Source organism: Vidua macroura, chromosome Z, assembly GCF_024509145.1.
Source record: "Vidua macroura isolate BioBank_ID:100142 chromosome Z, ASM2450914v1, whole genome shotgun sequence".
Lineage (NCBI taxonomy): Eukaryota > Metazoa > Chordata > Aves > Passeriformes > Viduidae > Vidua > Vidua macroura.
In genome coordinates, this window is record NC_071611.1 from 15,868,123 (window position 1) to 15,886,569 (window position 18,447).

The 18,447-nt window shown below is 40.2% G+C and overlaps 1 protein-coding gene across 4 annotated transcripts; it reads right to left on the bottom strand.

Moving 5' to 3' along the window:
- GCNT1 (glucosaminyl (N-acetyl) transferase 1) lies at positions 1–9,926 on the bottom strand. 4 transcript variants are annotated; one of them, XM_054004256.1, is made up of 4 exons: positions 9,748–9,926; positions 5,537–5,636; positions 2,725–2,857; positions 1–2,329 (listed from the first exon to the last, which is right to left on the bottom strand). In XM_054004256.1, exon 4 carries the CDS (start codon positions 2,191–2,193, stop codon positions 913–915), a length of 1,281 nt encoding a protein of 426 aa, XP_053860231.1. In that variant the 5' UTR covers positions 2,194–2,329; positions 2,725–2,857; positions 5,537–5,636; positions 9,748–9,926; the 3' UTR covers positions 1–912. The 4 variants fall into 4 exon arrangements, with proteins under 4 accessions (XP_053860231.1, XP_053860230.1, XP_053860229.1 ...); XM_054004255.1 differs by having other exon boundaries at positions 9,753–9,925; XM_054004254.1 differs by lacking the exon at positions 9,748–9,926 and adding an exon at positions 9,396–9,669.
- Positions 9,927–18,447: the final 8,521 nt, after the last annotated feature.

Below are 18,447 nucleotides of genomic sequence, written 5' to 3' on the forward strand. Positions count from 1 at the left end.
TCATTAAAAAAAATAATTTTATTTTTTCTGTACTTAGTGTTAAAATAATCTGGAATGCTTGACAGAAAGCAGAAACCAGCAGTTCCATCAGTAATATTTAGACACTACTGCAGCTCTTTAAGTTCTGAGAAACTTCAGCTATTTTGGATACAAAAGCAAAACTCCCCATAGTGTAAGAAATGTAAAATTACAAGTCTAAATCTCATCAGGCACAAAACTGAAGTTTTCCTGAGAAGATGTAATTACAAACTAGAGTATAAACTTTATATCACAATATCAGGGTGCTTTAAGAATATAAAAGATTTGAATTCTTTAATACTCCATGCTGAAGACAAAATTTTCAGGAGGATTAAGAATTACATGTAACAGAACTGCAGCAAACAGATCTAAGTAAAATGGTAACAGCTGGCTTTGCATATCCCCTTTTGCATAGCTTTTAGATAATTTCTAATGTTATATTCCTGAGATCTTTTAGTATTCAGTATGAAGTGCAGTCCAGCTGCTTTGTACCCCACCCCTTCATCTTTCTCTTCCAGCTAGCATTACATTCATGGGAAAAAAAAAATTGAGAATAACCACGAATAACACGCATTTTCTGTGCCTTAAAACAGTTTAGCCAAAGGAAGTCCATTAATTATAACTTCTAGACAATAAATATTCCAAATAGCTGGCTTTCCAAAAACTGCTGTCTGATTTTGTATCTAAAGCTCCAAACCTCAGTGTGCCACAAGGCATACTTGAGACACGTCTTTTCTGCCCTTTGTCCGTGGGCAAGGCAGGGCATGAGCACCACCACACCAACATGGTGGGAGCCATTACACCCATTATCAGCATCACCACGATTGCTGTAACACGTTAAAGTAAGTCGCAGTAGAGTATTTGTAGCTATGTTTCCTAACAGGAGCACACATTTCAGTTCTTTTGCAGATACAGAGCTTTGTGCCGCAAATACTCTTCCAAGCATTTCACTGCAAAAGGGTCGACATCAGTGTCAAACTTATTAGCAAATAAGTGGTGGTTTCGTAGCATCCAGTTCAAGTCTCCTACTCCAAACACACAGACAGAGCGAATATGAACTCCACTGCATGGAGGGTAGGGTGCACCTTTGGACACATCACCTTCAAAGTACTGCCATTTGACAAACCTGGCCAGTGCATTCATGTCAGAAACGTCGTACTTGTCACTAGAAGAAAACGCGCCTGGGACTTCAGGGATTCTCTGAATTGTTGCCCACAGGTACTCATCTGGGCTGTAAGTATCTTTCGCCCACTCAATGAACTTAAGTATTTTGCTGTTTTCTAGTACATATTCTACAAAGCTCCTGCTAACTACAAAATAGGCACTGCCAGAAAAAACTGGAGTACTGAGAGGTGGTAGTTGTTTGTCTATGCCTGTGTTCTTTATTTTACCATCAATAATCTCATGGTGTTTCTTCCACCTTACTTCTTTATAAATAGGCATTTTTTCTGTTTCCAAGCTGTTTTCACCCTTAAGGGCTTTTAATTTCTCTACTATTTCCTGGTTGGTCTTTATAGGAAAGTCCATACCACATAGGTTTATTAGGTATTTCCAGTTTGAACTTCTTCTGTGGAGATCTTTCATGCAGTTAATGTCTGCCTGCACTCTGCTCCATGAAGCATATACCACACTCTCTAACTGGCTGGAAATAAAGACATTATCAAAACATGAGACTATTCCCTTCACAGCAGCAAAAAAGGATTCTGGAGACTTTTTATCTACATGAATGCAGTAAAAATTCTGTGGAGCGTAGATTGATCTTAGAAGTCTATCAAGCATCTCAATTTTGTGATAAACCACTATTGAGTAAGCAATTGGAAATTCGGCTTCTTCGTTACTAAGAGGTTCCATAATGTATTTCCTAGTTTTGGTGAAGGACGCACAGTCTGCAGTCATGTTAATATAATCATCTGTTGTTAGTCTGGGACGTTTCTTAAATGACACTGATAATGCCTCAAGCTGTACCTTTTGTATTTCTTCTATATCCCCCTCAATAATCTTGGTGCAGTTAACATCACTAATAGGATCTTCTTTTGTTAGCTCCAGATGTCTTCGATTTAGGAAGTCTTCTTTCTGGCTAACTTTCAAAACTGAAATTATTACTAAAATGAGAGTTAGACCCAAGAAAAGCCTGAAACGGGAGTTGTGGCAAAACCGTAATTTCCTCTTCAGCATTTCAAATACCAGGTAGCTTTATAGGGCTAAAAAAAAATATCCTCTTCTCTATTCATAAGAGCTTCAACAACTTCCAAAAAAAAAATTGGTTTCTCAGGATTTTGGCAATTTTTTCAGGGAAATGGAAGGAAAAATCCTAAAACAAAATGGAATATGATAGTCATTCTTAGACTAAAAGGCTTCTTTAAAAAATTAAGTGACTAATAATTACATTCTTATTTAGTGACAGTAAAAAACTGAATAGTTCAGCAAAAAATATTGTGTTGAAAATTAAAAATTAACAAATAATTTTTTAATAGAAAAACACTGGGAGAAGCATACAGTTTTCATGAAACTTCTACAGTACTAACACTACAAACTGAAGTTCAGTAAGAAAATAGAGGTGATTCAGTTGCATCTAAAACAAAATTGAAGTCAGATACAAGTATTTCTTGTTCATTCATGCTTTAGAGCATTTTAGAGCATTCTTTTGACAAGAATGTTTAATACCCACTTCAAGGTTGACATAGATTTCTTTATCACTAAACTTACCACTCACTTCCTGGATGGCAGTCATGCTTTAGTTCTCACTGGCAAAGAAGTCCCTGCAGCCTTTCAAGATCTTTATGTGAGACAGTCTCTTCAACATCCTTCATATGAGTTTAGAAATACCACCAGGGAAGAGCTGATGAGAAGGGCAAGAAAAAAAAGTTATTACAATAGGGCATCTCAGTTTTCAGAGTTGGGAGAAAAACTGTTACTGAATTGCTGAAATAGGTTTATAAAGTAAGAGGCAATACTTATGACCTGTATCTCTAGCTGATTTGTATCAAGTCACTGCAAGTGCACTCATCTAAGTGCACAGCAGTGCTGCATTACCATCATTTAAACACACTTGTTCTTATTCAGCAATTACTTTTATGTGGAGGTATGCTGCAATGCTGGGTTTTAAGAAGATTTTTAGCCAATTTTATTTTCTACTTTACTGCACAAGCACTAGATAATTTTTGTTTGTTAGTTCTGTTACTCTTTAAGCACCTTTTTTTCTGTTTAAGTACTCTGTGAATAGAATCACTCCAGCTGTGTAGCAGCTACAGCTGTAGTTGTTGAGAAAACTGCACCCTAGAACTGTATTGCAGAACTGTGTGCCTTTCTTTTTTTTAAAGTACTATCTCATGCAGGTAAATTGATCAAGAACAGGATATCCTTAAATAACTTACACTGCTACTCAGATGCCACTTCTAATCACAAATTCACTGCCCAATAATTTAGTGCAGGGTTTGAATTTCAAACCAGCCTCTAATTGCAAAAGCCCACACAGTTCACAGAGAATGTCTTCCAAAATGTGAATCTTAAAATGTGAATCTTTATGAAATATAAAGTATTTGAGAGATACAAGTCTTCTTACATTTTTACTACTTTAAAGAAAAAAGACAGTGCCTCAGAATAACCTTTTTAACTGGTAAGAAACTCTGTTTAAGAAAAATAGGTGTGTATTGTGTCCACTGCTGTGTTTTGCAGCGAAGCATTTCCTTTTCCACCCTATTTTCTTTAAGCTACCCGAGGATATTTTTAAGTTTTAATTCCTAAACTGTGGCTCTTAAACTGCTACTTGCAGATCTTAGAACAGGTGCATTTAGGAAACTGAGGCATGAAATCACAGAGTTTTTCCTTAGTAATGCTGCCTGGGATACACTACACGTTGGGTCCACCACTTTGCCCATGGCACTGCAAACTGACTGAGGGAAGAAGCAGGTGGGATGAAGGTGTGGAACACTGCACAAATGTCTAGCACAGCTATGAGAATCAGGAAGTATTATAGTCAAATATTTTGTATTTCAAGCCAACAGCAAGCAGAGACCACAAAGTAGACATAAATTTGTCACTAACAGCATCATATAAACGTTTTATTTACACTGAAGTGTACTTTGTTTTCCGAATTACAATGGCAAATATTTTATCCTGTATTTCTAATCTATTTTAAGGAAGGCAGACCTTTGTTCACAGTATATTTTTCATGTACAGTAAAGTCAAACTGGAAGGAAATTTAAAACTTAAAACTTAACAAAAGTAGCCCAGTGAGCTAGCATGCAATTACAATGGAAAGCACACAGAGGGAAATTTTAACTATGAGGTCTTACACCTTGAATTAAAAAAAAAAAATTAAAAAGAAAATTCCAGAATTCTGTCTTTCAATTTGCAATGTGACATCGAACACAGCAACATAATTTAGAACATGTTTTAACACGCTTTGTAACTTATCACACACTTTTGTACTCAATGTCCTGCTTGTTTTCACTAGTAGATCTAATCCTCCAAAATAACATTTATCACATATTAAATTAACAAAGGAAGGAGACTAAATATGTGATAGTGTCCATTGTGTATATATTTTCATAGGATGAAGCCTGTGATACTGCTTAACCTTCAATTACTGTATTCTGCCTACCAACTTAAAAATTAAGATGTTTCTAGAAGTTAAAGTGTACGTCAAATACAGTTATATTTGTGATACTTTAGCTGATAGACATTGGAATCCTTTCTTTAGGCTGTTAGCACTATTATTTTATCCTATTCTTAGTTTTTATAGGAGCACTGAGAAGCATTTTATAGCTTTGAGAAATAACACACACTCGAGAAGATTACCAACCCATCACTGTCCCAATAGAGGGAGATGGTCTTAATTGAAAGTGACCATGGCAGTCTTCACCTAAAATTTTCAAAAAAAGCTTGCTAAGAAGTCTTTCCTGCTCCCATTTAAGAGTAAGACTTAGTTGAGTGTAGGATAAAGAATCCCATTCAGAAAGACCTTGTATACCCAGCTGGGTGCAATTCCCCTATTGTTCAAAGCTCAGAATAATCAGACACAGCATTTTCATGATACCAAAATGAGAGATCTACAAACACTTACACATTAATATGGCTCTTATCTTTATGTGAAATTTTTTTCCCCTGTAAATTTCTCTCACTGGCACACTGCTTCCTCGGACCAATTTTAACAAGTTACTATTTATTTATGCTCACAATTTCAAAGTCCTAAAATCTGATCATATCCCATTCACAAAAGCTGATCATTAGAGGGTAAGATTTGTTGCCTTTCATCTAATAATACACCTAATTCACTTACTGAGCATAGAACACTCATTAATATAGTTTCAGATTGCATTCAGTTAAGCTTTTTTAACATCACTAAAGCTTTAGCTCTGCTCAGCCTTAATGCACACACTACAGAACTACCTTGTCAGAGGCAGCACTTTGCACTGTGGGAAAGGTGGAGGAAGGTTTGCAAAGCTATGGAGGAAATGCTTCATTTGGCAGCCTTCCTCTCACTCTCAAATGAACTTCAGTTGCAGAATTTACATACATGACCCACTTCCTTTTTCTACTGCTTTCTCCTCAAGTCAAAATCTGAATTTCTGAAGCAGACGTCGTTGAAAGGGGAAACATAAAGCCGTTGCTGGTAGCTGGGGGAGTTAGTACAAAGGCTGAGTTAGCTGCCCACTTCCCTCTTTTCTGCCAAAATTATTCTTTATTGCTTTCTACAAACTGTATGGTATGACTAAACAAAACCAAGGTAATTTCAGCTTGATTTCTAGCAAACACAAAATTCCAAGAGAAACCTACGTCTTCAAAACAAAAACTGCCCAAAATATCCAAAACAAAGGAAAAAATCCCACCAGACAAAACATTTTTACAACAGTATACCAGAGCTTGGAGGGGGACCAGAGCTGATATGGAGGTTTTGTGCAGACAGGTTGGACTGGAGCTGCTGGTCCTACAAATGAGGATGCTTGTGAGGGTGCACAGCCAGCAGGGCACCACTACTCCAGCAGCCAGGACACCAGTCTCTGGCCACTGGCTTAGCACAACCTCTGCAGCTTCACCGCACCACTGCTCCAGCACCATGATGTGCTACTGGTGGAAGGAGCAACCCCAGTCCCATCTCTGGCACCCAAACATTGGGCCAGGAGGGGTGCAACAACAGATCCAACCAGATGGCCTCTGGGGAGCTCTCTAGTCAGTGGGGCCACGAAGATGGATTTGTTGGGAAGTCCTAACATATCTAGAATGCTTCAAAGCATCCTGTAGTTGCTACAATTACCGTGCTTCCATTCAGATTCAGTAATGCAGAACATTCATTCTGATAAGGAAGTGATTTTCAAAGCAGTAAGCAGCTTGTACAAACACAAATATGCATAAACACAGACAGACTTCGTGGACTGCAGAGATCTGCCAGGCACGTAAGTCATTTACTCAGCTTTCCATGACACCAAGTAGCACAATCTGGAAAGTAGATATGCCTGTAAATCAATCCAAGAACTCATATTTGTTCTGTTAGGTAGTGTTGAGTCTTGGGTCTTAGTGAAAATGAGAACTGGTCAAAAGCTCCATAGTTGGCTTACCATAAGCCTTTATGGGACCCTTAATTCTGAAATCATATGCAGCAGGGTTTCATGTGGGCACAGTTGTCTGCAACTGACAACACTCTGTAGGAGTAGATGCTTTTCCTTCAGAGGTGCTCAAAAAAACAATAAAAAAGGAAAATACACTCTCTTTTTACAGAAAAACCCCAACACATTTATAGTCCTTTGTCATCTTGGAAGACAGTTTTAAACAAAACTCCACAAGTGACTAGTACTGCTACATCCACCAATATATGGAAATTAAATACTGAGAGTAGCGAAAAGTAGACAACTGTTTTTTCAGAGCTAAAAAAATGAAAAAAATAAATTCAAACCTCCGGGTTATTTGAAGATATTCTATTCAATTGTTAGGAATCTAACACTAAAATATTTCTGTTTCAAAAAATTAATAACACTCACATGAACATACACTGTGTTTACTGTAAATTGAAAAAGCAGTCAGTTTTACTAGCCTTTCTAGTACTCTTTTATACTACTGTATCACGTAAACCTTCTGCAGAACAGTTCAAAACCTTATTACGATTTCCAATCCTGTCTGTCCTTAGAGGCCCCACAGATAGAGCTAACAGTAAGGAATTTCAACTAAGAGTAAAGATGTTGTGGCAAAGTTATTCAGTGACCAGTTCCTACCTCAAGAAGCCTGTGACTCTTAGTATAGACAAAAAGATAGGTTTTACCTTAAGGCTACTAACACTGCAAGTACAAATCACAAAACAAAAAATAATGAAATCTTTAAGCTAATGTTGGCCAATTTAACATGCAGTAGAACTGCCAGGTGTTCCTCAAGGTAATTTGTACACTTTGTCTACTTCAAGGTAAAATACACACCTGTTTTTTTCACATTATTCTAAAGTAGGACCTATAATCGTCAGGAAGAGAGCAGTTGCTGCATTCCTCATGCCCACATAAAAAATTTTGCTCATTGCTGCATTGTGACAATGCTGTATTTCATAACGGGACACACTGGCAGGAAAGGTAATCTATAAAACCAGTAGGAAGGCAGAAGGAAGAAGCTGTCCAATTTTTGAGTACTGGGATCCCTCTTCAAACACAACATAGAAAATATTCTGAGATTTTCTTAATCCCTATGGAGAAGCCAGCATTTTAAAGCCATACCTACAGTTATAGCTCATCAGTGAGCTAAAGAATCATCAGTGAACTTCCTGAGATTTCTATCACAGTTTTCCAAGATGAGGTTTCTGTTTGTCTTATTAAGTTCCTCTAACAGCACCACAATTATTCTATGTATAATAATGCTGCACATTGCAAAAAGTGGTGTATCTGGAGCTATGAAGTACCTAACACTGAAAGTTACTTCACTTCTACTACTGGGTAGGATACATTTTTGTGGCACTACATTTTTCTGCCTTTTCTAAGACAGAATTCTATGTTGATAGTTAGGTGTTCTCAGTTTCAGGAGCTTATGAACCAGAATAAAGGGAGAGCTTTTCATTTATGTTGAAATCCAAAGCAAATCTGAGAGGGATTATTAAAAAAATGAAATGAACTCTTTTAATAAGACTAGCAGTGGGTTTTCTAATGGTGGGTTTCTAGCAGTGGAAACAAAACTGGAGAGCAGGATTTTGCTCAGTATTTTCAGCAAATAGACTGTAAATCTTTAGCCTGTATGTTTGCATTGCATTTGGTCTATGTTAGAAAAAAAAGGCACACTTGGCAAAGGTATTCATCAGGTTTTTTAGCAACTTTTGGCTCTTCTGGCCTCAGCAAGTGAGTATTACCCCAAATAATTCAGATTATTGTAGGAAAGACATTATGCTGGTAACTGGTATACACTATAGGCAGAATAGCTAATCATTGAGGAGAAAATACTTTCTTTTGTATAGACCTGCTTTCGAAAGCAATCTAAGTGATCTCCAACTTGAGCTACAAATACTGCACTGTTTTTCACAAAGATTTTCAAGTTGAAAGACACAAAAGCTAGATTTGTCCCCTCTTCTCTCACTACCATTTCTGACTCTCATTCTTGCCAGCTCTGTGGTCAAATACCTCATATTCCATTAAAAATTAAATTTAAAATAGCAGGCTCCAAAATGGCAATTCCCTCCTGCTGCCACTCCTCCTCTTTCCCACAAAGTCCACTTTTCTGAGTAACGCTGAAAAAAGGCAAAGTGCCAGAGCATAACTGAGTCTCCTGTCAGCCTTCTTTTTCAGTCCTCTCACCCAACCTGGGCCACAAAAAAAAAACAAAAAAACACCTATTTACAAACTTCTAACTAACTTTTTTTAAAATTCTGACCAAAAAGAACTTTTTTCAGGGTTTTCACAGTAACACTGAGTTAAAGAGAGAGAGAGAGAGAGAGAGAGAAAAAAAGGCAGCACAATCTACAACTGCAACACCTTAGGAGCATCATGAACCCTAAACCCTGTTATCGCCAGCAGATTTCCCACCAAGCGAACACCCAGCCCGGAGGGCAACAGCCTACCCGGGGTTTCCTGCATGCACCGCCGCGGGAAAAGGCGAACTGAGGGTCGGAAGACAGACAGAGAGAGAGTGGGAAAACGAAACAAAGAAAAAAGGAGGTGTGAGAGTGAAAAAGCAGGGGAAGAAGGGGGAAAAGGGAAATGAGAAGAACAGGAGAAAGAAAGAGGAAAAAGGACGTAAGTGGAACCAAAAAGGAGAGAGCTGAAGTGGGGGCGGGGGGGGGGGGGGGGGAGGAGATAGAGGAGGGGAAGGAAGGGGAGAGAGGGAAAGGGGTAAGGAAAGAAAAAAGACATGGGGGGAAAAAAGAAGGAAAGAAGGGAAAAAAGGACAGAGGCACAACAGATGCGTCTCCCTACCCTTCAGTGCAGCACCTGCCCGACGATACGGCGGCTCCTGGAGTAATACTGCGAGGCTTCGCAGGGTACGGCGCCCGGGAAGAGCGATGCTCCAGACCAGCCCGCGCCGCCACCCGCTTCGGGACCGCTCCCGGTACGCCCACAGCACCAGGTGCGGAGCAGCCCAGGGGCAGGCACAGAGCCCGGACACCTCCCCGGCGGGCGCGGCCCCGAGCCGGACTCCGGCTCCTGCCCTGGGCTGCGGGTCCCCGCCCGGAACCCACCCGCGGGTCCTGCTGGCCCGGCCCTCCGCGACGCCGCGGCCGCGCCCAGCGTCCCTCCCCTGCCTCTCCGCGCCCCGCCCGGCCCCGACCTCACCCGCACGGAGACCGTGGCAACTGCGTTTGTTTATCCTTTCTGTTGCTTTCTTTAACGCTTCCTCCTGTAGTACTGGTAACGTTGGAACCCACATAGGACCAACTCCTCTGCGGCTCATGAGATCGAAGGGCTGTCTCGTGGTTCCCAGCCCCAAACGACCGCGCACCCACCGGGGCTGGGGGCCGGGTGTCACGGGGGGAAGGCGCTGGGCGGGCTCGGGGCGGTTGTAGCAGCCGCGCCTTGGGGAGCGGGGCGCCGGCGGGGCCGGTGTTCCTGCCGCGGCACTGCGCAGCCCGGCACTCGCCTGCTGCTGCATGTGGGCTCGGCAGAGCTCCGTGAGGGAACATCGAGAGACGGAAGGGGAGCAGACGTGGCTGGGAGGGGGTGCACGAAACTTGCAGCGGTGAAGAGTAAGACGTGCCTAGGCAGAGTGTGAAGAAGACACTGATTTCTTGTTCGCTTTGTCACTTCACCACGGGGTGTGGAGCGCTGTGAAAGATGAAGGTGGAGCTTAGGGGCAAGCCCCTTATTATTTGAGCGAAGTACTTTGGAGGAAAACAGAAAATTAAATTTCAAGGAAATGAAAAGTTCAAAGAGAGCGTGTGCCGCATCAAAAAACTCCAAGTACTGCAGCCTGCAGCAGCTTGAACAGTGCTTACAGAATTCCTCAAAAATCCTTGCACATCAGCATTATCTGGCGTGCAGCTTGATTTGGCAGCTGGAAGCACACTTAATGAACTCTCCTGGCCATTTCTCATCCCAACTGTGAGATTGTATTGAGAGGTCCTGCATCTGCACTGATCAAGAGACAGGAAGCTAACAAGAAAATGAGATTAGCTTTCAAGGCTCTTACTGGAACACATTGCCAGCAGAAGAGGGAATTGTCTCCACACATCAGATCCATCCACTTGGATCAGACAGTTTATTTTAGAAATGGACTGCAACAGCTCAAATTTTCATCATCATGTTGTCAAGATAATGTATATATATATATATATATATATGCTGGTAAAGAATTACTGTGTAATTGCATGCCAGCTTGGCAGTTCTTCCTTTTTCCCCTTTTCCTGACAGATATGGGGGGAAAGATGGTTTTCTAGTGTGTCTATTATTTACAGGCCTGAGCTTCTTGTTCACTTCTGATTGTTCGTGAAGCACCATGCCAAAAAGGCCTTTTATCCGTAAACCTAGCAGAAGCTGGTAAGAGAAGTTTCTAGCAGGAGACAGAAATTTGGAGGAGTGTGCAAGATTTCCTATTAATTTTCCCTATGAAGAGTAATGTTTTATAATTACTAATGATTTATTATTGTAGACAGTGACTGTATCTTGTTTGTCTTACATGTAAATGAGAAAAATAAATCATAACGTAAATTTAAGTATTTGTTCTCTTGCTAAACCGCCTGCAAAAATCACAATATTGCAATTGCAGTACAAGCAGTAGAGCTGAACACCAGTATTCTTAAGAGAATGAATTGGGTAAGCTTTAGGGGCAGGTGTTTGCACTGTTTTCCATCCACCCTGCCCTAATTACTTACAAAGCTACAGATGCAAAGATGTCTGATGCAAAGTCACCAACTAGAGTTGATAGATATTGGTGGACTAACAAAGTACAGTCTAACAAGTACTTCCTGTGGAGAGAAAAAAAAAGGCATTAAAGTCATTACTGCGTGTAATTATTTCAGGTAGAGGACTGATGTTAAGAAGTCTGTTATTCTCTAACTTTGGCACAAGTAACAAATGGAGTTCTCTGTACACTGACATAATTACAGAGGTTGTGATCCTTGTCTGACTATGCTGGCAGAGACCCATCATGTTTTTAGTGCAGCTTTGTGACATTTCAAGGACTGTGTTTCACTTACAGTTCTGTCATGGATAGTTTTTGTTAGCTGTTCCTGAAAAAAAAAAAATGGATGAAATGAGTTTGTGCCTGGTTTTTACTCTTCTAACCTTGAGTCTGGAATATGAAGATGACAGGGTCCACAAACTACACTTTCTGCCATGTGACAGGCCAGTGACAGATGTGACTGTATGGCAGCTGTAAAACAAAAGAAAAAAGCTATGATGTTCACAATTTTGGAATTATTGACGGACAAAACAATAGAAAAAGTGGAACTTAGAGGCAAAATAATGATGAAAGTGAACAAAAAGCAAGAATTTTTTATTATCTTCTCCATAAACGTCCCTAGCAACATTTACCTTTGTTGTAAAGTTTATGAGACTTAATGTTCTTGTCCTAGATTCCCAATTCTGCTTGCTCTGTACCTGAGCAGGGGAAAAAAGTAATCTTTAATTTGCAGATGAACTCTTCAAGACTGAACCTCCACATAAATCGGGGGTGGGGGTGGAGTGTGCCAAAAATGCGAACACCATGTGCTGAAGTAAAGGTCCAAAGAAGATGATTGCAGCTGCCAAAACCATTTTAACACAACATATTGTCTGATGGAAGACACCTCAACCCATTTTTGAAAATAAAGAAAAGCATGTCTAAAGCACATTGTAGTGTGCTTCTCTTTGGGACAAAATGTCTACTGATGTGGGTCAGTATTAATTTGTAGGGACAAGAGTGGCTCATGCCTAAAGTTCATTATGGAAGGTCATGTTTGAGAGGCAAATTTTTCAGGTAAGTTTAAAATAAGTTTAATATGAATGGACTGTGTCAGTACTGCATGATCAAGGACATGCTAGGACAAATTTCTTCCACGACACTGGCTGGCAGTTGGTACTAATTACAGAAACAAAAATAATATGGAGTGGATTGCAACCCTGAGTTGCCAAAATTACTGTAAAACATACACTGGGTAAAATAGGGGCCTCTTGTTCTACCACTGTGGTGGGTTTGACCTTGGCTTGCTGCCAGATGCCTACCCAGTTCTCTTACTTTGTTTCCTTCACAGAACAGGATGTGAAAATAAGATGGAGAACTCATGGATTGGAATAAAGCCAGGGAGATTACTCACCTGTTACCATAATGGTCAAAACAGACTCAGCTTGGGAAAGATTAATTTACTGTCAATTAAAAATAGAGTGCAATGGTGAGAGGGGGAAAAAAAGGACAAAATTAAAAATATGTTCCCCTTAGTCACTCTGGTTTCTATTCAGGTTCAACTTCACCCCTTCATTTCTGACTCTTCCTACTTCTTCCCTCCTGAGTGCTGCACGGGCATGAAGAACAATGATTGTCATTGTTAACTGCTCCTCTCTGCCAGTCCATTATCCTGGTGCTATTTTTCCCTTTCATGTCCTTCACAAACTGCTGTAGTGTGGGTCCTTTCAATGGGCTGCTGTCCTTCAGGAACAGACTTCTCCAGCAGGGGTTCCTGCCCCAGGTAGCTGCTCCTGCCAGGAGCTTCCTCCTGAATGAGCCTTCTACTGCCTACAGCCTTCTTCAAAACACATACCCAGCTGCTCCTTATGAGATCTTCCGTGGGCTGCATGTGGTTATCTGTTCAACTGTGGTCATCCATGGGGTGCAGGGAGACAACCTGCTCCACTATGTTCTTCTCCAGGGTCTGCAGAGGAACCTTGCTCCAGCACCTGAAGCACCTCCTCCCCCTCCTTCATTGCTGGCATTAGTGCCCATAGGGCTGTTTTTTTCATATTTTTCTCACTCTTCTCTCTCACAGCTGCTGTAGAGCGGTTGTTACACTTTTTGAAATGCGTTATCACAGAGGTGCCACCAGTGTCACTGACAGGTTCAGTGTTTGATAGCAGTGGGTCCATCTTGGAATTGTCTGGAACACACTGTGTCCCATACGAGGCATCCCCTGAATTGTTCTTGCAGAGGCCTCCCACCTCACCCCACCAACTTTGCCAAATAAACCAAATTGAACCACTTAGATTACTTTTTGTTACTCTGATCCAGTTAAGAAGTACGACTTGCTGATTTCATTGAAAAGGTGAGAAGCAAGCCTGATGTTACCATGTCTGTTGGGGGAATGAAAAACTCCTCCTGCTGACTGCTTTGGCAAGAGTGGTGAAAGCTCAGCCTGGTGTAGCCTGGCAAAGACAATATTTTAACCAGAAGGAGAATCAAGTCAAGGTTCTCCTAAGACACTAACAAATAAGAAAAACTTCAACACTCTGAACTATTTCAAATTTTATTTATGAAAATATAATTTGTCTTAGAAAGTCCCCTCTCCCAAAGTAATAATAAATCAAAACTGATGTTATGTATATAACCATAAATAAATACATACATATATGCAGATCTGTGTGTATGTATACATCAGGAATTCTGAACTAATATTTGAATTGGTTTCACTTTTTCTCTACACTTTTGAAACATTTCACAAATTTCAGAGCTTGGTCTCACAATTGCTTACAGGTGGTCCAACTGCAGACTTCTGAAAGGACTGCAGACTGTGTATCCACAGTGGTCTGCTCAAGCCTTTCTTTTGATTGTCTATTGATGGTTTCACAAGTCAGCTTTCCCACAGAAGTTTGTTTCATTTCTCCTTCTTTGCTTTATTGAAGCTGATGCCTTGGGTTTTAGCTTTCAAATTTTTTAGATTCTGTACTGTCTAGGTGTATAGCTCTGAGCTTCATATTAAGTGTTAGTAAGTTCTCTTCACGAGGTAGGTAGACAAAACAATCCATTTCCAGCTTGAGACCAAGGACAACTGTTACAAGCTTCGGGCCCAAAAGGTATAAACAAGGGGCAACTGAAGATAGGAACAAGGAGGATGGAACTTCATAACCTGAAGCTATAACTAGACAATTAACTCCAATATGCAAATGAACAAAAAAAAAAAAAGTGTGAAACCTTGTGACTGGTCATCAATTTTTGTGACCATTCTGGGATTCTGGGTCCATTTTGGGTGTAGCCCTGGTCAGGCTCTTGTACTACCCAAGGTGTATCCTTTAAGGCCTTTTAACAAATACCTACTTTATTCCTTTAACTCTGTCTAGTCTCTGTTCCAAGGTCAGCCTCTCAAGGCATCAAAACTGTTATTACAGCTGTGTGGTGGGTTGATCTTGGCTGGATGCCAGGTGCCCACCAAAGCTGCTCCATCACTCCCTTTCCTTAGCTGGACAGAGGAGAGAAAAAAATATAATAAAAAGCTTGTGGGTCAAAGAAGGGCAGGGAGACATTGCTCAGCAATTACTGTCACAGGCAAAACACACCCAACTTGCGGAAATAAGTTTATTACTGATCAAATCAGAGTAATGTCATGTTAATGACAAATAAAACTAAATCAAAAAAAACACCTTTCCCCTTACCTTCTTTCCATTATCAGCTTCACTCCTGATTTTCTCTATCTTCTCTCTGCAAGTGAGACAGGGGACAAGGAATGGAAGCTGTGGTCAGTTCATGTGTTGTTTCTGCCATTCCTTCCTCCTCAGGGGGAGGATTCCTCACAGTCTTTCCCTGCTCCAGTGTGGAGTCCCTGTCATGGGAGACAGTCCTCCACAAACTTCTCCATTGTGAAGATTCTTCCATAATCTGCAGTTCTTTATGAACTGCCCCAGCATAGGTCCCTTCCACAAAGTGCAGTCCTTCAGGAACAGACTGTTCCGTTGTGGGCCACTGTGAGGTCCCAAGTCCTGCCAACAAACTTTCTCCAGTGTGGGCTTCTTTCTGTGGGGTCACAGCCTCCTTCAGGCACCCACATGCTCTGGTGTGGTATTCTGCATGGGCAGTAGGTAGGTATTTGCTCCACCATGTAAATCCATGGGCTGTGGGGGCACAGCTGCTTCACTGTTGGTATAAGATCTATTGTTAATATGATTTCATGCTATATTGCCTGCTGTTGCTACTTGTAGACAGAAGAAAAAAGAAATACAGAAAAAATTCTGTATCAACATGGTTTTTGAGCATATCCAAACATAAATGTTAGCTTAGGACCATGAACCTAAAGTGCCTTTAAATGTTATTTGTATGTACAGAATAAGCATCTTACCTTTACTTTGTTCTGTCTTTAGCATTAAGCTCTCAACATCTACTCATAATTCTCATAATTTCCCTGTATGGCTTTCCTTATGACATTTTGTGTAAATTCTGTAAAAAAGGAAGTATTTTTGTTATTTCTGTTTTGGTTTTTTTTTTTTCAGTTAGACTTTCACTGTGTATTATCTATTGTTGTGGGTTCCTTTTTTATAGCAGGGTTGCTCTACTGGCATCAGCCAAAATTTTTCAAGATTTCAATTTTAAGGATTTTTTTTTTACTAAAACTTGTTCTGCAGGAAACAGAATGGCCTTCTCTGTCCCTCTGGGCAGTCAGACTCCATATAACATGTTCATAAAAGTACTGTATATGTGATTCCTGAGAAACTGCATGGAAGTATGAAATCTGAACACATGAATTTTCTAGTACTACCATGGGAATTCTTTTGTATCATGTCAATTGTGGATAAAATTCATAGTCTGATATTTTCCATCACTGGATTAAGTCTTCCATTCCCTAAGGAAATAATAAACTGTGTATTTCCAAGTGTTGAGAATTGTTAGGATTAATAGCCTTGCATAGCACTTGAAGCTAAAGTACTTGAGGCCTTAGGCTGCAAGAACTCCCTGAGAGTAAACCTTTCGATAAAGCTAATGATGCAATCACAAAACTAGATGAAAGTGGCAGATGCAATCAGAATGAAGCTAGGAACCAAGGAACATTTCTAAGGGAACATTGTAATTTTTCAGACAAGTCAGCCCAGCAACCAAAGTATAGCTAGGGTATGTGGTCTGGAATGGGAGTCCCTTCTTGGACCACACAGCTCAAGCTCCTCTGTATGTCAGATAAAGAAACAAGTTATTTACTCAGCAGATTGGTGGCCTGTCTCCTTCACGCAGGAAACTAGGGCTGAGCCCTGTTGAAGTGGCATCTGCAAAATTCCTAACATAGACTAGGTGGCAGCTGCATAATTCCCACAACACAAGACTGCCTTTCACTTGTATATTTAGTAACTTGAATCTATAATAAGAATTGTCTCCTGCTATGTGATTCAGTTATTTCCTTTTTGGGACTTTACTATAAGCTCATCATACAATCATATAAACTGTACGTTACCATAAATTACAATGAGCTTATTCATACAACTAGATGCAGCTGCTTGTTGAGTAGTTTCTAGTGTGGTGTACTGCAGTATAAGAGCATAATTTCATTTTTATTAGGAATTTCATTGTTGTCCACAGGCTTTTGAAGATAGTGTAAGTTCTTGGGAATGGAGAAATTTTATCAAAAGGGTGGATATTGCTGGGATGTGTATTTTATTGTACCTTTATACAATCTTTCATAGGGCCCATTCCAAACTTGTCCTGTTGAATTTCTAGACTGAAGTTTCCAAATCTGCCTTGTTTTTTTATGTTCCCAGGAGTTAGTGGTTTGGTTATTGTTCTGCCCTGGAGGGTACATGTGGGGTCCTAATTACAGACTAGTCAGTTTATGTTCTGCATTTCACCACTCCTTTTCTTCTTTGTTTTTCTTAAGTTTAAATCTGTATCTTATGTAAATATTTCATTCAGGTTTGCCTGTCTTATGTCTGTCACAGACAGATGCTGAACAAGAACTTCCCTAAGATTTTAAGACTACCTATAAAATTGAGGTCTCTTGTAAGAATTTCCTAAATTTCTTCTTCATACGTGATACCTTTTAACAGTTCCATACTTTCTAAGTCAAGAATACTTAGTACCTTTCCTTAGTACAGTCTGATGAACATGTAGTTTCATTTATGAATCAATTAGTAATGTAATTTCAATATGAAGGACAAAACAAGTTTCTTCCTGTTGTAGTTTAACCCGAGCTGGGAACCACACCCCATCTAACTGCTTGCTTACTTCCTTACAGCATGATGGGGGAGAGGATCAGAAGGGTAAAAGTGAGAAAACACATGGGTTGAGATAAGGAGAGTTTAATAGGTAATGCAAAAACTGTCCAGATAAGCAAAGCAAAACCAATAATTTGTTCCCATTTTCCCATGGGCAGGCAGATGTTCAGCCATTCCTAGGAAAGCAGGGCCCCATCACTCATAAGAGTGACTTGAGAAAATCAAATGACATCACTCCAAACATTTCCCCCTTTATTCTTCTTCTCTTAGATTTATGTGTTTCGCACAATACCATATGAACTGTGGTATCCCTTCGGTCAATTGGAGTTAGCTGTCTCAGATGTGTCCCCTTTCAACTCTTTGTGCCTGCCCAGCTGAATCACTGGTGGGGGTGAGGAGCAGAAAAGACCTTGACAGTGTGTAAGTGCTGCTCATGAAAACACCCCTGAGCTGCCAACACTGTTTCCAGCACAAATCCAAAACACATTGCCATGCAAGCCAGTGTGAAGGAAAAGCACTCTTTTTGCATTTTAGGTTTTTTCTGGCAGCTTCAATAAACCTTCCTGAGGGACAAAATTCCTGATGGATCTCTCAGGGTTTTCTCTATTGGTCCGTCTATTTCTAAGCCATATATTATCACGTAGTGCTCTGTTAAACATAAGTGGTGGTGTTTTGTGATAGAAGTAAGTCTTTTTAAAAAGGAAACAACAACCAAAAAAAAGCAGTAAGTATTTATCTCTTGAGAATGTGTTAGAGGTCAGAACCTTGTCAGAAAGAAAGGGTTTAATTTCTTGTTATCAACACTGTACTTAGTCCTCAATAGCAGCTCAGTTTTCTTAAAATCTCAAAAGAATGAAACTTTTGAAAAAACAGCAAAAATGTGTTTCTAATGCAAACCAAGACAAAAGAGCACTTAATGTATGGATTTTCTTGTATT